The sequence below is a fragment of the Eurosta solidaginis genome, chromosome 5 (genome assembly GCF_040869045.1).
Source record: "Eurosta solidaginis isolate ZX-2024a chromosome 5, ASM4086904v1, whole genome shotgun sequence".
NCBI classification, from domain to species: Eukaryota; Metazoa; Arthropoda; class Insecta; order Diptera; family Tephritidae; genus Eurosta; species Eurosta solidaginis.
In genome coordinates, this window is record NC_090323.1 from 36,451,942 (window position 1) to 36,471,208 (window position 19,267).

General features: G+C 35.6%; 2 protein-coding genes across 3 annotated transcripts in view; one reads left to right on the plus strand and one right to left on the minus strand.

The window, feature by feature from the left end:
- The window catches only part of Trl (Trithorax-like), a 291,079-nt gene that overhangs the window by 43,041 nt on the left and 228,771 nt on the right, over positions 1 to 19,267 (plus strand). The gene's annotated exons all lie outside the window — the stretch shown is intronic.
- LOC137253628 (organic cation/carnitine transporter 2-like) lies at positions 1,517 to 19,235 on the minus strand. 2 transcript variants are annotated; one of them, XM_067790915.1, is made up of 7 exons: positions 19,115 to 19,235; positions 8,922 to 9,196; positions 8,576 to 8,834; positions 8,408 to 8,511; positions 5,399 to 6,168; positions 4,893 to 5,074; positions 1,517 to 1,749 (listed from the first exon to the last, which is right to left on the minus strand). In XM_067790915.1, exons 2-7 carry the CDS (start codon positions 9,170 to 9,172, stop codon positions 1,576 to 1,578), a joined length of 1,740 nt encoding a protein of 579 aa, XP_067647016.1. In that variant the 5' UTR covers positions 9,173 to 9,196; positions 19,115 to 19,235; the 3' UTR covers positions 1,517 to 1,575. The 2 variants fall into 2 exon arrangements, with proteins under 2 accessions (XP_067647016.1, XP_067647018.1); XM_067790917.1 differs by lacking the exon at positions 19,115 to 19,235 and adding an exon at positions 11,326 to 11,506.

The window sequence follows — 19,267 nt, forward strand, 5'->3', positions numbered from 1 at the left end:
CCCTTTTAAAACCCTCTTTAATACCTTTAATTTGATACCCATATTGTACATCTAAAATTTAGAGTCACCCCTGGTCCATCTCGAAAAGGCGTCCACCTATAGAACTAAGGATCACTCCCTTTTAAAATACTCATTACCACCTTTCATTTGATACCCATGTCATACAAATAAAACATTCCAGGGTTACCCTAGGTTCATTTCCCTTATTTTGTCTCCAAAGCTCAGCTGAGAGCTTGTATGTAATGTTCGGTTACACCCGAACTTAGCCTTCCTTCTTGTTCTTTCTTTCTTCTTTTATTTTTTTGCTTCTTCATGTCCCTTTTCATTATACTCTAGCTCTTTCTAACTTTATACATATTTCTCTTTTTGTGCCGAATCATCTTGCTAATCCTATTCTTAGGTATATACGTTTCATATCCTCCCTTATTTTTATCATATCCTTAATATACCATTACCTTTCCTATTGTATTCCAATTTCTATCCATATTCCTTTTTCTTTTCTTTTCCTCTTCTGTTCATTTTTCTTTCCTTTCCCTTTTCTTTTTCCTTTCCATTCCCTTTTCCTTTAAATTTCCCTTCATTCTCTTTCTTCTTCTTTTCCTTGCGATAACGAGACTCAAAGTTTTATCGATGCTAAAGATCCTTTGCCGAATAATGATGCTGTAAGTCCCGAAAAACAGCACACCTTTTCGGTTATTCAGACCCTTCCTGCCGTGTGGAGCTGGGGGTCGCCAAAGTCTTGCATATTATATAAACAGGACTCGCAACGGATAAGTGAGGTTGACAATTGGGTTGAAGAAGCTACATATTGCGCTGGCAATCCCTTAAAAGGCGACGTCAAATAACCCCTTGAATCCCTTTCCTTTCTCTTTCTTGTTTACATTTCTTTCCCTTTATTTCCCTTTTCTTCTCCCACTTCCATTTTCTTTCCTTTTTCCTTATGCGACCTTTTGGGCCATTCCGCCCTCCCACTCCCTAGATCCATGAGGAGTTCGGGGTCGCCAGAGCCTCGGCTGTTAATAAACAGGCTTCGCCACGGATAGGTGGGGTTGACAATTGGGTTGGAGAAGCTATATTTTGAGCTGGCAACACCTTGAAAGGGTTGCGCTACACTACCTCTTGAATCTCCTAACTCTATTCTTCCTCGCCTATAGAATCTATCCAAAACTGTACAGTCTTTTTTATATCCAGATACTATATGAATCAGCCAGAGATCACGAGGATCGGATTCGCTGTTATTTACAACACAATGTTACCCGACAGATGCTATCTTGCCCTATAATAACGTGCAAGTAAGCAATTTTAAACATTTTTTTCCAGAGAGCACGTAGTACATATGTTTTTTTTTCTAAACTTTTTCTTAACGCCGGCACCATCATTAACCGGCTATGCAATGAATTAGCGAGGAAAAAGTCTTCTACGCTGTAACGCCCAAGGGGGATGTTGTGGAGTATTGGCTTTAGGCTTATCAGTTTTGCCGTTGGAGTATGAGGATTTTTTTATTGATAGCAAAAAACTAGAATACATACTTAAACTCTTATCAAAAATATTTTGAAATCACATAAATAATTAAACTTAATCAATATTTTTTGGCAGATCCTTTTGTTTTTTATCACTCAAGTGTTCGGCATCATGTAGAGTTGTTGGCAACGCCTTATCTGTTGTTTCTGGAAACAATAGAGTTGACGTGCCGCTTAAGAGAGCAAAGCTGGCGAAAAGTATTTGCGGTGCAAACTCATAGTAACTGGCCTGTAAAAAAAATCATAAAAATAAATTGTTAATAGAAAAAAGTATTTGTAAGCGGAAACCAAAATTACTTTCCAACTTCACTCTTTTATCATTCATTAACGAACTAGGCAATTTTGACCGTCTCGTAGCAAAACCAGCCAACCATCCTTACTTAGCGTTAACTCACGCCAATTAGAAACACCAAGGGCGAGTCTCTCCAAGTCTCTCTGCAATTGATCCTTCAACGCATTAAAAGTCGATTTGATAACGATGGTCGATGCCGCATAACATTACCTAGCTAGCAAAATCGTTTACCTATATACCGAACTCTGAGTTCATTAAGAGTGAACTGCCTACTTAGTGGCTCTCCGTTTGATTAAATGCTTGATCAGCAATCGCCAGGAGTTATAGTATTTTCTAGTAAATAACACCTGTAGAGCTTAGTTCTATTGTCCCGATGTAAGTAATCCAAATTGACATATAATGAAAAATATTGTCGAAATAGTTCCGAAATAGTTCCAAAAGTATATTGAACGAATCCCGAAACCGATGTCCAGAAGGTGATAAGATTATAGAGGGAACATTTCTCTGTGCTCCTAAATGGATAGAGCGATGTAACGCTCAGGGATGGTGCTAGTAAAATCAACAAATCTGTTCTGTTGTTCTCGACTTAACGGAGATTCTGTGAAATTGATCGAATTACGGTTAATTCGACCGAGTTCTTTGTCAAGCGAACAAATTAGTTTAGTCATTTCAACAGAAGAGAAATTGTCGCTCTTAAGTTAACAAAATTCTGTAAACAGATTCCTAATTAATCTAACTGATTTTTTTGTTAACATAACTGATTTCACTGGTTATTTCAACTGCGATCAACAGTCAATACATGAGCAAATTTCAAAGGGAATTTTACGCTCACTGCGCTCTCTACTTTGTACTTATGACGATGGTGCCACCTGTTAAAAAAAACACGAAAATAAGAAAACCACCAAATCGAAAAAACACACAAAATGGGAAAACAAAAAAAACTAGTTTTTCAGTAATCAATACAAAACGAAAAACCCTTTTTGGAATTTACTGTGCAAATAATTATGAGATACCGGGGCACCTATTTATCGGGTACAATTTTGCAGCTTCTCCTCCAAGCTAAATGCAAAATTGCGCCCTCTTGTTGCAAAAGTTTTGTTTGAACGAACAGGATTTTTCCAAAGTTAGTAACATTTTGGTAAAGTTTTTACGAATTTTCACTCACGCGAACGTATCTAATAAGATAATAAAAAACATGCTTTTTTAATGTTGATGTTTCCTGTAGTGTTACGAAAATTAAACTTGCCGAATTACATGTTAAGTTACTCCAGTGGTGAATTACCTTCCCGCGATTTGATTCTTTACTTTTCTATAACTTACAAGTTCTCTATTTAAAATGTTATGTCAAACATTTATACTAAAAGTTTTGTTCGAAACAATCAAGTGTGGCAACTACATGCGAGAGAATAAATTGCGATTAAGCTGAGCTGCAACTGAAAGAATTGAGAAACAGTTTTGTGCCTACTATTTTCATTTCTATTTGCAAAGCGAAGTTCAAAACTATAAATTAAATAATTTATAAAATATAAAATTTGGTGAAGTGTGTTTAATAAAACAAAATAATAAAGTGTATAATGTTTAATGTGTGCCAGCATATTTGATGTGCGCCCAATTGAAGTTCGGTTAGTAAGTGCCACCGTGCTCCGCCTACCACACCGAATGCCCTGGGTTCACACCCCGGGCCAAGCAACATCAAAATTTTAGAAATAAGGTTTTTCAATTAGAAGACACTTTTTCTAAGCGGAGTCGCCCCTCGGCAGTGTTTGGCAAGCACTCTGAGTGTATTTCTGGCATGAAAAGCTCTCAGTGAAAACTCATCTGCCTCGCAGATGCCGTTCGGAGTCGGCATAAGACAAGTAGGTTTCGTTCCGCCAATTTGTAGGAAAAATCAAAAAGGAGCACGACGCAAATTGGAAGAGAAGCTCGGCCTTAGATCTCTTCGGAGGTTATCGCCCCTTACATTTATTTTTTTTTTTGTCGCAACAACTTTTTTTGTTCATTTGACTACTAAAACGGTCAATTACGAATCAACGATTTGTGCGCAGTTGATTCAATATCTTGTTGCGATGGATAAAAATTTACAGAAATTTCGGTTGAATTGACCAGTATTTCGGTTGGTTTTACTAGTCTTTTTCTTTCAGTGTAAAAAGGTTAGATTACCGATCAATCTCACTGAAAACTAAAATAATTGTTTTAATTGGCTATTTCAACAATGAGCAACTCTTCATGTTATGCAAATTCATCAGCTAATTTTAAGGAGAAACTTACGCCATGGCGCTCACTATTTTGTTCCTATGACCATGTGTCACTTCAATAGCCTTCGTAATTTTTCTTATTTTGAATGTTATTTTAACAGTTTTCATTGGTATTCTTAGGTTACACTAATAATTGTTAAGTTAACAGAGCTATGGCTTTTTTCTTTTTGATATTTTGACTGTTGAAACCAGCTAATTGTGGATAAGACAATTGTGATAACTTCTGCATAGACGTCAAAATTAAAAACACAATCGATCACCTGTTTTTTAATTGATAATCGTGGTCTCACACAGTACCTCTTTCTATCACCCGCTGAAGATAGCCGGCCCTATGCACCGCCATATTGAACATCCTGTCAAAACGCCGCCAAATCGCTTAAAATTAGCCATCTTGAACATCCTGTCAGGCAGTTGACGGATACCAACAATTCGTGGGAAGTTGTTTCAACAGCTATTTGTGATAGATACAAATTGACAGACATTTCGGTTAAATGGACCTGTCATTCAATAGCTTTTCCAGCTTTTTCCTTTCAGTTTTCTTGACATTTAGAACGTGCGATGACAACTTTCTATAGCTGCGCCACTCAATCTTAGTAGTTTTACGTAGTACTCTAACGTTACTAGAGTTTTTATGAGAAGCATTTGCTAAAATTTTTTCCCTCTGTTCCCAGAGTAAGGACGCCCTTGCTGCTGCTAATTGGCTTCAGTCAAGTAAAAAAAAAATTGACTAGCGCACTTTGTTATACTCGGTCAAAAACGTATTGTAGTATAACAAGAAATTGAAGTACTTGAAAAGTCTTTTTCAATTTAAAAAAAACTTCATACCAGAAGTGGACCTTGCGGTGACAACATTGAACCAAAACGTCCAGCCATAGAACATAATGACAGCATACTATTACGTATATTGGTGGGAAATATTTCTGAGGTGAAAAAGTATAAAATCTGAAGACTACACGTAATTGCGAATTTCCCCATTAAAAATAGCACGAGCTGTAGAGTGGCGTTATCTGAATAAAATTGATAAAAGAATAAATACTTATTATTTAAGAATTCATGAGCATAACACCGGCTTATAATAATTGAATATTCAATTATTATGTTTTTCTAAGAGAAACTGAAAAGAAAGAAACATTTACTGGCATATTGCGATGGTACCATTTCGAAAACCGCCATGTAATCATCATCAGACAATTTCGTAATGTTATCAAAGGTTTCACCGAGATTCGAACCGCGAATCACACGGTGAAACTGCACTAGGCTTTCCTCCTTGCATTTGTTTCCTTAATTAATAAAATTTTAAAAGCAAAACCGTGATTAATCTAAAAACTTACTTGCACCCACCAATGTTGCACCAAGCATGCAAATCGCACAAATCAGCATCGAACCGCACAACGAATAACGTCGACCAATTTTATCCATAATGAATAACGGCAAAATTAAAGCAGGCATTTGTATCAAACCACTCAACTGGAAGTTAACATATTTATTACCAGCCAAAGTGACCGACGTCAAACTTAATCCCAATCCTATTAATTTATGCGTAAACCAACAAAGGCAACAATTTATAAAACGCCAACGAAATAATTTCAAAGCCTTCCAAATTGGATATGAACTTTCATGCGATTGCTGCAATTTCATTCGATTTTGACTAATCAACACTTTCAAATCCTCCTCGGATATTTCACGTTTATTTATACGCGCGGCACGCTTTAACAAACGTGACACTTCCTCCTCCTTACCTTGACTCAATAGCCAGCGCACACTTTCTGGTAAGATTAAGAGAAAAACTATATGTAAAAGTGCTGGCGTATAAAGAACGCGTAATAGATGACGCCAATTTTGAAATTTTTGCGCTAAAGCTGCTAATAGCACTTCACCCAACGGATAAAAGACCGTTATAATGGTAGTTGCAGCAACACGTCGCTTTAGTCCAACTAATTCAATGGCGAGTAAGAAGGCTGTTTGATAAAGTGTCGCACCAACAGCCAAATCGAGAAATTCAAACGTGATAAACATATAATAACTGGACGATATGGATCGCAGCAATCCCATAATGGCGCTGAGAAAACCGCATACCGCAAGCGTTGTGCGCCGACCAAAACTGTGTGTAGAAGGATGAGAAATACAATGAGTTCCATATAATTAACACCAATATGGATGTAGACAGCGTAGAAACGCTTCCTACTTAAGTCTAGCCATCTAACAAATATTAGAAAAAAGGAAAAAAGTGTTTATCGGCTCACCAATATCATCATCATATATATTATTTCTAATTGCTGTTTTTATGTACAGATCCCTTTTTCGCTCTTATTTGGAATCCAAATCTATAAATAAAGTTTTGGTTGTAAAGACGGGCATTCAGGCTATTAGCGAGCTTTGAGCAATTTTGTTCGTAGTGCTTTTGTTTAGCTATATTTTATTAAAATAATTTGTTAAAAATAAACGAACGACAAAGAAATATATTTGTACTATGGCAACATTGTGAATATTTGCACTGCATTACCGGCAGTTGCTATCATACGTTAGATGAGAGCGCAAGCGGTGAGTTTTAATTGATTGACGGCAGTTGCTATTATGCGCTAGATGGAAGCGCAAGCTGTAAGTTAATAGAAGAACTGATTTCTCTTCATATTTGATAAGAGACTTATATTGGTTGCGCAAGATGCCCACGGGTCAGGGTCGTATCCTATTAATGTCGGATTAGTTAAATATCGGGAAAATTCCGACATTGATTTCTAGTTAACTACTATTGACTGTGTATGAAACTAAAATGTTCTTAAAGTCCCATCTTTATTTGAAGCTCAGAACAATGTTGATTTGATCTTTCTACACCGAAAGAAATGCAGCTAGTAAACTCAACAAATGAGGTTTGTTGCTCTTGACTTAATGATTACCTACTTACTTACTTAATTGGCGCTTAACCGTCTAAACGATTATGGCCGTCCAACAAGGCGCGCCAGTCGCTCCTTCGCTCCGCCAACCGGCGCCAATTGGCCACACCAAGGGAGTTTAAATCGTTTTCCTTAATGATTATTCAGTAAAAATGATCGCATTATGGTTTATTGAACTTAGTTTTTGTCAAGACCACAAACTTGTAAATTCATTTTAACAAGAGAAAAACTGTTAGTCTCTAGTTCTGTAAAAATTCTATTCTGTAAAAATTACAGTTTCTCAATCAGTATAACTGATTTTTCTGTTAAAAGAACTGATTTCATTGGTATTTTTAGGATGACATTAATAATTGTTAGCACAACAGAGCCAGGCGGCCAACATGGAGTGATAGTAGCGGGTACGCCTACTACACCGAAAATCCTGGTATCAAGGCATGGAAAAAGCAACATCAAAATCTGTAGAAAGAAGTTTTGATTTGTATTTTTTTTTTACCAGAGCTATGGCTTAAATTTGATGAACTTTTTTTTGTTGATTCGACGCTCAAAACGATTAATTCAGAATCAACAATTTGTGCGAAGTTGATTCAACAACTATTTGCGTTGAATAGAGATTGACAAAAATATCGGTTGAATAGACCCGTACTTCGGTTGATTTTACCAATTTTTTCTTTCAGTGTAAAAAACTTGATATGTCATTGTTTTGGTCTATGGAAGCTCAATATTTTCTTGTAATGTTCTTCTGCGCTCTGAAATCGTTTTCACATAGTTTTTCATTTCTCGTCAAAACAAAAAAAAAACTGTTTGAGTGTGGAATTCGTTTAACTGACTCAGTTAAGTGAAACCTCTGATACATTATGTTATGCCACTTTCTTGAGCTATGTCTTTAAACTATTTTATAAGACATTTGCGAATTAAGAGCGCATTCAAAGGCGTATGAAAGAAATTAGGGAAAAAGGTTCATTAAGTCATCTAAACACAGTTATGTTAACAATGATAAACAAAAATTTATTATCCTATATTCTATTCTAGCCTAATTCATACAGAATCGGTAAACATTGCTAGATCGCGCCCGGTGAACCCCGTTATCAATGTACGATAGGTAGGTTAGATACCTTTGCAGAAGAATTAAGCAGGCTACAAAGGGAAACACGAGTCACTCTGGTCCAACTTCGTTCTGGATACTGTAACAGATTAAACTCTTACGTGTCCAAAATCAACTCCGACATACGTACTATATGTCCTGCATGCGATTGTAATGTGGAACCTACGCCTCTAACAGCAATTGTGGTCCACCCCTGTTGAAATTGCTAGTTTTCTTGAAGTTCCGTCAGAGGACTTTGTTGACGATTTGTGAGAAGTCGTTAGGCGTACAGCTAGCAAGCGAAAACACTACACCGGACAGCGCTTAACAAATCTTGATAGGGGGACTCATAGTTGTACTTCACTTACTGATCTGAAATGAAACCACCCAATGGTATGCCAACAAATTGTCCAATATTACTTACTGTACCAACCATTGACAGCTTCCATACATTTGAACAAAAAATGGAAAACTGTAATATTTTGTTAATTAATTCATTAGTAGTAATCACTTAACTAGATTAATATTTAAAGCACCTCATTAGATATGGTATACACCTCATCGCGAAATTTAAAATTATTTTCACATTTTTCTACTGCTCCTTGATGAAAATAATCAGGCGTACAAGATTCGCTCGATGTATTTGAATATTTTGTTGCAAAACTCTCCGCGCGCTTATTTTTGGCAACAAAACGTGTACATTGCTCGTAGTTGGATCCCTTCATGGGTATTGTATAATTTAGCCATGGCTCATAATAACCACTTGTTGGACTATCGCATTGCGTCACATTGCATCTGATTATTTGTTGTATATTTAGATAACATTTTTTATTCATTACAAGTAAAAAACAAGAGCTTAAAAATTAACAATAAATCACCCACCTGTGCACCACTGTACTTGCCGTAAATGCATAAGAGATTGAACAAAACGCATTAAACATCATCGGAATACATAACAACACATAATTTAAAAGTTGAAAACGTCCAAATTGTCCAATGCGTACCAATATATTATCCAATGTACGGTCAACATTCGTCCCATCGGCTCCATCGTCCTTTGATTGTTTATTATCTTCAACGTCAAATACTGCGGGCGATGTTTTATGATTTGTTGTTTCAATTTCGGCGATCATTTTTGCGGTGTTGTATTAAACAAACTAAATAATTAGCAGATAAATAAATTTTTAAGCACCTATTTTTACTTATCAGCACTTGATTTTTATTGGTTTATGATGAGTTTGTTAAGAGCTGCCAGATAACTTTGTATTCAATCCCTTGCTAAATCCAACATGTTCCTCCACCCTACAGTTGAAGCTGAAGTTGAAAAGTATTAATGCCCCTATTACCGTTAACAACTCAACTTAGTTGGGTTGTAATTAAAACAACTCAACTTTAAGGCAACTCAACTGATTTGACAGATAAATGAACAGCTGATCAATTTGTGGCGGAAATTTAAGCATTTGCAAAAGTGGTTTGTTATTCAAAGCAAAACGGATATTATATGAAATCTATTTTATAATGGCGAAAATGTTGGTGATTGACATGTCACGAATATGAAAAACATTCGCGGGATCATTCCAGTCCCTTGGAACCACCAAGCACCAAGTAAGAAAATGTTTAAGTGACAAATGCTTAGCTTCAAATGAAGTTATTTTGCAGATTTGAAAGGAAGCATTTTGCTCAGAACTAAACACAATTAAGGACCATCTCCGCGAACGCGTTCGAGGAAAGGCTTTACCCCTATTTTCAAATTATGCCCCACGTTCAGATTCCTTGCTGATGACAGCTATCAAAAATGCTGTGGAAATGATTTTGGTGTTGGAATGGTTTTAGATATTATTGAGGAGCATATTTGTGCGAAGTGGATTAAAACCCTATTTTACACTAAAACAGGATTCCCAGGAGTAGTGATTAGTATCAATGGGACTCACGTTCGCATAATTTCACCTATTTTGGCTGCATACGAACTGCGGCCAGCCTCGTCCAACTTCGGAATGTCGCTCCATAAAGTCAAAAAGTTATTCAATGTAATCCTCGTTTAAATGTAGTTTTTTCTATAAACGTATACAAAATTATTGATTATTGTTTGATTAAAAAAGTTTTAACTACCGGCTTTCAATTTTTTGTTTTTTTTTTCTGTAACGTTTTATGAGACCGTGCACCATCAAAGTTATCAAAGGTGGTATCAAAAGACGTGTTTCGATCTCCAGTTTTAGGTTTCGAAAGCGGAAATTAAAAATTTTATTTCTGTCGAAAAATATTTACAATTAGTGTGTACGAAAAATCAGGCAAAATACAACAACCACATGAAAATTTTAACCGAAATGGTAATATCGGAGGTCGAAACGTGTCTTTTGATACTAACTTTGAAAATTTTTGTTAAAAATTAGGTGGTGAACCGTCTTGTAAAACGTTACCTTTTTTCAAAAAAACTGGAAAATTGTATGAGACAACTGCTAGTAACCAGTGGTAAGATGTTGACGTCTTTGACAACTACACCGACACAAGGTTGTAAACGGTAATGCCAAAAAAAGTTGTAAGACTATACAACTCAACCGACATTTTTTTTGACAGGTTGAGTTGTAATCTGTAATACCAAATTGCGAAATTTAAACCCAATCAGAGTTTAGGTGTAAACGGTAATAGGGGCATAAAACTTCGTTTAAAGTTTGACATCTGCAACTGCTCAAGTACATATGTTTGACAATCCACAGAGGCTGATGGAAAGTTTCGCACTTTTTTTCGTTTCATGGTTAGCCCTCTGCATGTATTTCTGTCATTAAAAACTTCTAAATACAATTGTATATTATGACTTAGCAGACTTAACTAGGCGAATGTGTAGGTATTTCACAAATCGATATTGAATTTTGAACATTCCTCTAAATTTGTGCAGTGATATTTAAACCGAGGAGTATTTTATAAAGCCGATAGTCTAAAACCGGTAAATGGCAACCCTAAGTTCAGACGTGCTAGCTACAAATTAAATTTGAACGCCACGCGTTCGCTGAATGAATTATGGTATTGAGAGCAAATGTCTCAAGTGCAAAACCTCATCTTGAACTGTCTGGCGAAATTTTATACAGATAATATAACACACCGGTCATTATGAACCAGAGATCGTCAGCTAGTGAAATAATTATTTGCTCTCACTTCACACATAAGCAGAATAGCAACATCGAAAGAGGCTGTTGTTTATTTTATTGTTTAATGTTAGCAATCTATTTTGTTTTAACTTTTTGTTAGGCTCAAACAATTAAATAATATTTTTATAGCAAATTTTACCAACTATTTTTTGAGTGTTAACAAACATCCGTGCATACAGCCTGCGCCATTGCTATTTAATAACCGACTGCACTACCACCACTACGATGATTTTACTCTTACCAGCACCCTGCAAAAATCGTTGGATCATGTGGTCCACTGGAGTACTTACCATTCTACTCCACTGTAATGCAGCAATGGACCAACTCATGTTTCTACACGAACATATTGTAAGCCGATCTTTGCTCGTTTTTAAGGATTGTAATCACTACACGATATTTATTGGACTGTGGGTACTCCATGGATTACTCTGATGTAATGCGGAGCTGGAGTATATGGTTCAGTCCTAGGACATCGCAATATTAATCGGACCATATTTTTTGTATGAATTGTGGTTAATTTTGGAGCACTCGGTTGGTCCATAGCGAGTACTCCATACATGCATGCATGTTTAAGTTTTTGACACCACTGTTATACACTATGGCAAATTTGATCTCAACTGGCTCTCCCCATTTAACTTAACATGATCGGCTCGGTGATATTGTTACGAATATTAGCAAAACTAAGGGGTGCTGCCATCTCTAAGCCGATGCTAAGCAGCGCCTTGCATGCACATCCCTAGATCAATCATTATGTCTACACATATGTTGGTACACGCAGCTGAGAGCAACGCACAAGCACATGCAGATATCTTATCTGAAATGCTCCTAAAGGTATGCAATTGTGATTGTGGAAGTGTCGCTCACACATACAAGCGCATGGGGTATGAGAGAAGCTATAAAAATTATACATCTGTAGTTGTAGCTGAGAAATTTATAACTAAATAAGTAAAATTCTGGAAGCGCCTAGAAGATGCCACAAGGAAATCACAGAGTATAAAAGCATCAGCGGTAGAGGCGTTATGGGCAGTTTCAGTTAAGCACGCTATCTGTCGGGCAATAGATCAGTTTCATTTAAGCTATCAGTCAGTTTGGTTATTAAGCCAGCTAATTGCAAAGTATAAGTGTTATTGTGAAGTACTTTAATAAAGGCCATTTTTCCATTATTCAATATTGGAGTTATTTATTCAACAGTTTAGCGTTACGAACTTTGTATAAGAGTGCAAATAAGGGAAATTGCAAGTAAATTCGTTACAATATGATACATAGATCGACATACAAGCCCTGCAAAAAGTCATGCGAGTAATCCCTTTCGTGCACAGTGGGCTATAATTGATCAGCACTGGTCCATTAAGGGTTTATTCGAGTCATTGATCATTTCCAAATGATTTATGACTCCAAAGCATTCATCCATTAGCTTAAAAGTAATTGTGTAAGACTGCAAGATACGTAAGGCTGCATGGCTATCTGACATAATGAGAATACTCCTTGAAGTTAAAAAGCGACTGGCGCAACTTGTCGGACGGCCATAACTATTTAAATGGTTAAGCGCCAAATTAAGTAAATAATATTAGCTTATCTTGTATGCTTGTACGGATATGCTTGAGTGTAATTTGTTTTAAATAAAACAACGTGCGTATTTTTAATTTTAATTTAAAATATCACTTTATTTTGAGAAATTTGTTTAAAGTGTTAATTGCTGTACGCATATATAATTACTATATATATTATTTTGAATATGCAATGCATATATTTTTTTACAAATTTTAACAATCATGACTTTTGTAAAAAGAAAATATACTTAATAATACAGAATTTCAATGTTTGAAAGATTTGTATGAAAAATTCAGCTTAATATCAAGTTTTACGGTTAAAATTAAATAAAAAAATAACTAATATTCTCACGTGCATATTGTATGGGTTCAACTCCCGGGCAAAGCAACATCAAAATTTTAGAAATTAGATTTTTCAATTAGAAGAAAATTTTTCTAAGCGGGGTCGCCCCTCGGCAGTGTCTGGCAAGCGCTCCGATTGTATTTCTGCCATGAAAAGCTCTCAGTGAAAACTCATCTGCCTTGCAGATGCCGTTCGGAGTCGGCATAAAACATGTAGGTCCCATCCGGCCAATTTGTAGGGAAAAATCAAGAGGAGCACGACGCAAATTGGAAGAGAAGCTCGGCCTTAGATCTCTTCGGAGGTTATCGCGCCTTACATTTATTTTTTTTTATATTGTATGTATATTAAGGTGTGCCAAAAAATTACGATATTTTTTTCGCTCGCATTCGAAAATATTAGGAGTTTGAAGCTTTGACATTTAAATTACACTGGAGTAATTTTTAACATTATTTGGTCTCTCTAAGTATGAAGATTTTTTTTTTCATGAAATGAATACATGAATTCTTAAAAAAATTATCAAGCTAAATTTTCATCGTCGATATTAATGTTTCTTGGACATATTCCCTGATATTTTCAAGTGAGAGCAAAAAAAATATCATAATTTTTTGACACACCCTAATTTATAAAAAATGCTTTATAACCGCCGAGATGCTTATATATAAAAAACTACGTACGTGCGTTCTACTTTCTAATCTTAGTTATGAATGATAAACTTGGGTATGGAGTGTGTGTATGTATGTATGTATGGTAGAGTGGTTCAAAAATGCTCTCTTTTCAGAAACTCAAAAACGTTACTTTAGGTTTTTTACTTACAAGGTTTTACAATAAAACTTATTCATTATTTCTCAGACTGCTCCACTTATACAGCACTCAGTTGGTTTCGTCACAACTCTTCTCCCAGGGTCTAAACTCTTCTAACAGCCTTCCCGAATAGTTGCTTATTTAGTTCTTGTTTCTGTATCTCATATTGGCTTTGGCTATATACATACATGTGTCTGTAGTTTATGTAATATCATGCGCGCTCTTTGTTGCTATGTATAAGTGTGAGTAATGTCGTCTTATAGCGTTTTCTTTTCTGGCTAAAGTGTTACGCTTTTTGTTCGCCGCGCAAGGATTGTCGTTCTATTCTAAAAAACAGGCAACGCCTTTACGGGGTATTTCGTTCTTTTGTGAAAATGTTTGCCTGCTCGCAACGCAAAAGCGTAACACTTTTACCCTGTATAAAATGGCGGTGTGGAAGTGCAACTCTGGGACTCTCAATTCGCTCTTAAATTCCAAATATACTCTGTTAATATGAGTGAATATGGTGAGTGGAAATGTTCTTTGTATGCACTATAAATGTTGAAAATTTTCTGGGGTAGAAGTAACTCTATTAAGGCTTTGCCATTTACTTAGGCAACAATTTATTTGAGAAAAGAAAACGCTATTAGCTATTTGTTGCTATTAACATGTGTGAGTAATAATGCCCGCGCTCTTTGTTGTTGTTTATATGTGTGCGTAACTGTTTGTTGTCTCATCTGCTTAGATAGCTGTTGTAGTTATGCAGCAGTTAGTTACTAATATTCGTGACAGTATATAACCCAGTTAACAAAAACAAAATGCGATAGACTTAAATAATGTTTACCAATTAACTGGGTAATTGGTATATAGAAAGTGAACTGTACGACGATTCAAAACCTTGAATGTATGTTTTTATTCTCATGGAAGTTATGGTGTAAGCGTTAAGTATTTTCCTTGTGATACAGAAAAAAGTATAAAGAGCAAGAGTTTTGGTTAAAAGACGCTTATGAGTGAATGAGGGCATAGAAAACAAATTTAGCCATTATCTGGAATTCGCTTTAAAGCATTTTTTTTTTATCACGCTTGTATGTTTGTATTTTCTGTAACTCTGTTTTGTAGAAAATAATAAAAAAAAAATGTTACCAGTACGCACCTGTACCCGTCTTTACAGGTAGTACGAATATGTTTACGTGTAATTAGTTGATTCTTAATAAAACACGGTGTGTATTTTGTTATTAGCAAGCTAATTGCTATGCGGTTGATGTCGCTATCACTATCATTCTTTAAATAGAGTACTTTCTTGAAAAATAAAACAGAAATAATTATTCTTCACTGTAACGTGTACGAATGTTTTTGCACCATTCTAATGTATAGTTCATCTAATGAGTAAACATTTTGTATGATAATTCATGCAGGTATACTATGTAGTAGTATATGTATGTATATGAGTGTAAATAAATTTTTAACCATTTTTATCTTAAAATTTATCAATACATATTTTTATAATTTTATGCAGTGCATACTTTGCGCATCGAATCGGCTATCAATTTGTATATATTTTGATCAACACTTGTCTTCCATTACTTTATCAGATTTTGTTAATAGATTTTTTTTGTTTTATTTTGCTAATTAAAAAAAAAAAAAAACATTTGAAAATGTTGTAACTGAAATTATGCGAGCTTGAGATTGAAACGTTTTCGAAAATGTTGAAAAATTCGAAATATTTTACACAAATTTCGAAGTTCTTATTTAGAGATTTTTGATCTACTTTTTGATTATGGAGTTTTGAGGCCTAATCAATTTAATTTCACAAAGGACAAGTTATAGGTCACCCGAAATTCCCTTTTTTCTGAAGGTTGTTTCAGATTTTCTTCCACATAAGAACTAAAGCTATACCTTCTTTGTATGGAATATAACAAATACTCTTCGGAAAGAAATGGTCAAAAATCAATAAAAAATTTTCAGAGGCCTATAACTTGTATTTTAATAAAAATTTATTGGGCTAGAGACCATCATAATACGAAAAATTTAGAAAACTCGAAAAAAATTTCGAAATATTCGTTTAGAGTAACAAAATTCATGGACGTTTTTTCTTGAATTATCAAAAATAAAAAAGAAGAATTTAATAAACGAAGTTTGGTAAAAATTGCCACTGCCATTTTCGTATTCGCTGCTGTATGTCATTTCACGTTGTTGTGCTCAATAGATTCGAAAACAAAATATTCGATTTCTTTGAAATCTGTACCATTTAATTTTATGAGATATATTTTGTTCCTTGTAGTGCAGAAACGGCTCACGTATTCGAATATGTCGGATGAATTTGTGCAACGCACACTCGCTTAGCCTTACCTAATAGTATTTCGAAAAAAAACACACAACTTATGCCCCTATTACCGTTTACAACTCAACTCTGGTTGGGTTGAAATTTCGCAATTTGGTATTACAGATTACAACTCAATCTGTCAAAAAAAATGTCGGTTGAGTTGTCTAGTCTAACAACTTTTTGTGGCATTACCGTTTACAACCTTGTGTTAGTGTAGTTGTCAAAGACGTCAAAATCTTGCAACTGATTACTAGCAGTTGCCTCATACAATTTTGCAGTTGTTTTGAAAAAAATTTATGTTTTAGAAGACGGTTCACCACCTACTTTTTAACAAGATTTTTGAAAGTTGGTATGAAAAGACACGTTTCGACCTCCGATTTATAAAAAAAATAAATGTAAGGCGCGATAACCTCCGAAGAGATCTAAGGCCGAGCTTCTCTTCCAATTTGCGTCGTGCTCCTCTTGATTTTTCCCTACAAATTGGCCGGACGGGACCTACATGTTTTATGCCGACTCCGGACGGCATCTGCAAGGCAGATGAGTTTTCACTGAGAGCTTTTCATGGCAGAAATACAATCGGAGCGCTTGCCAGACACTGCCGAGGGGCGACCCCGCTTAGAAAAATTTTCTTCTAATTGAAAAATCTTATTTCTAAAATTTTGATGTTGCTTTGTCCGGGAGTTGAACCCAGAGCATACGGTGTGATAGGCGGAGCACGCTACCATCACACCACGGTGGCCGCCGATTTAATTTCTAATAAAATCTAATTTCATGTCGTTGTTGTATTTTTCCAGATTTTTTGTACGCACTAATGCAGAAAGGCGTTGGACCCACCCAGGGTTATTTTTACATATCGCGGCCAAAGACCGCCAACGCCGAAAGATGTTCTGTGCAAAAAAACTGTGGAAAGGGCCTCTCGCGCCATTTTGTGGGTTTTTGTAAATATTTTTCGACAGAAATAAAATTTTTCAATTTCACGAAACGCGTCTTTTGATACCACCTTTGACAAGCACGGGCTCATAAAACGTTACCAAAAAAAAAAAACAAAAAATTTAAAGCCGGTAGTTAAAACTTTTTTAATCAAACAATAATCAACAATTTTGTACACATTTATAGAAAATACAACGTTTAAACGAAGGATTACATTGAATAACTTTTTGACTTTGTGGAGCGACATTCCGAAGTTGGACGAGGCTGGCCGCAGTTCGGATGCAGCCAAAATAGGTGAAATTATGCGAACGTGAGTCCCATTGATACTAAACACTACTCCTGGGAATCCTGTTTGAGTAAAATATAATTTTGGCTACTTGGGTTTTAATCCACTTCACGCAAATATGCTCCTCAATAATATCTAAAACCAGTCCAACACCAAAATCATTTCCACAGCATTTTTGAAAGCTGCCATCAGCAAGGAATCTGAGTGTGGCGCATAATTTTAAAATAGTGGTAAAGCCTTCCCTCGAACGCGTTTGCGGAAATTATCCTTAATTGTGTTTAGTAATAAGCAAAATGCTTCCTTTCAAATCTGCAAAATAACTTCATTAGAAACTCATCATTTGTCACTTAAACATTTTCTTACTTGGTGCTTGGTAGTTCCAAGGGATTGGAATGATCATGCGAATGTTTTCCGTATTCGTGACATGTCAATCACCAACATTTTCGCCATTATAAAATAGATTTCATATAATATTAATGACAAAATCACTTTTGCAAATGCTTAAGTTTCCGCCACAAATTGATCAGCTGTTCATTTATCTGTCAAATCATATCTTTCTGAACTCAATTCAACTTCAACTGAAATAAGTTGTAATTCGTAATACCAAACAGGAGTTGAGTTGTCTTAAAGTTGAGTTGTTTTAATTACAACCCAACTAAGTTGAGTTGTAAACGGCAATAGGGGCCTTAATGTGGCGCCCGAGGAGGATTAATGCCAGATAGAACAACAACCCTTTATTATTGGTGTGATCATAACTGTTTATATTCAAAGCTCTTTAGCTGTATTCAGGCGGGCCACATAAAATTTGAATGGAATGAATTTCAGCTCAACTTGCCTCAAAGGCCTTCTGCCTATCTTAAGTTATCCACTGCAAGATTGCTTCACGTATCATAAAAGTGAAGTGTTGACCAACAACATGCAAATTGCAAGAATCGAATTGTGATGGAATAACCATCCTCTTTATTTTTTTCGACTACAAATTATTACTTATATTAAGCGTATTAGGGTGTTTGATTCTTAGAATAAGCGTTTTTTCACACAAAAAAAAAAAAAAAAATATTTTAGCACCCAAAAACAATTTTTAGTGCAATTTACATGAGAAGTGAATTTTTAGAATAGAATAAGCTAATAATAAGGGTTAGTCTGTAATATGCGATGCGAAACGGAATGCGATTCGAGAGTTTTAAAATTACTTAAATGCTAAATAAAGTTTAATCACATCGCAATGCAGCGTAAAACCGGTTTCTTATAGAACGTTGCTACGCTTTGAAATCGCGATAAATTAACAATATATTAACTTTTTGTTCCGCTCTACATTTTACAAACTTTGTGTAGCAAAATAAAGGTGTGGCCATACATTGAACTAATCTGGCAGGCGCGAAGCAACGCAACAAAGCGTTCTCCGGCATAAGATCCCAAAATTTCGCTCACTTTAACGACAGCTATCTTGCTTCTATAAAGATTCAGTTTTGCAGTTAGCACAGAGTAAAAAAATTTACTACAAATTAAGCACCCTAATGTTAACACAATAGAAAATTACGTATTATGCCTCTTTTTTGGTAATGTTTTTGATTTGTAACTTTTTTCGAGAATAAGTAACACTCACTAAACGATTATCGATCTACATTACTGTCGACCTTTAGCAAAAGTCCACTCTAAACAAGCGTTGCCTAAACAGTCGTATAACTGGAAGCCTATGCTACGTCAATAAACGTTTCACCTTTTTTCATGTCAGGCCGCTGATTTTCAACGGTACGACTCTTACGAGTTGACTGTAGAGAAAGGTTGGCCTCAATTTAGGTAGCCTGTTTTAGAACGACACAGACATATCGACAGTCCATTCCGTTGACAATCGGCAATGGCGCAAGCGTTA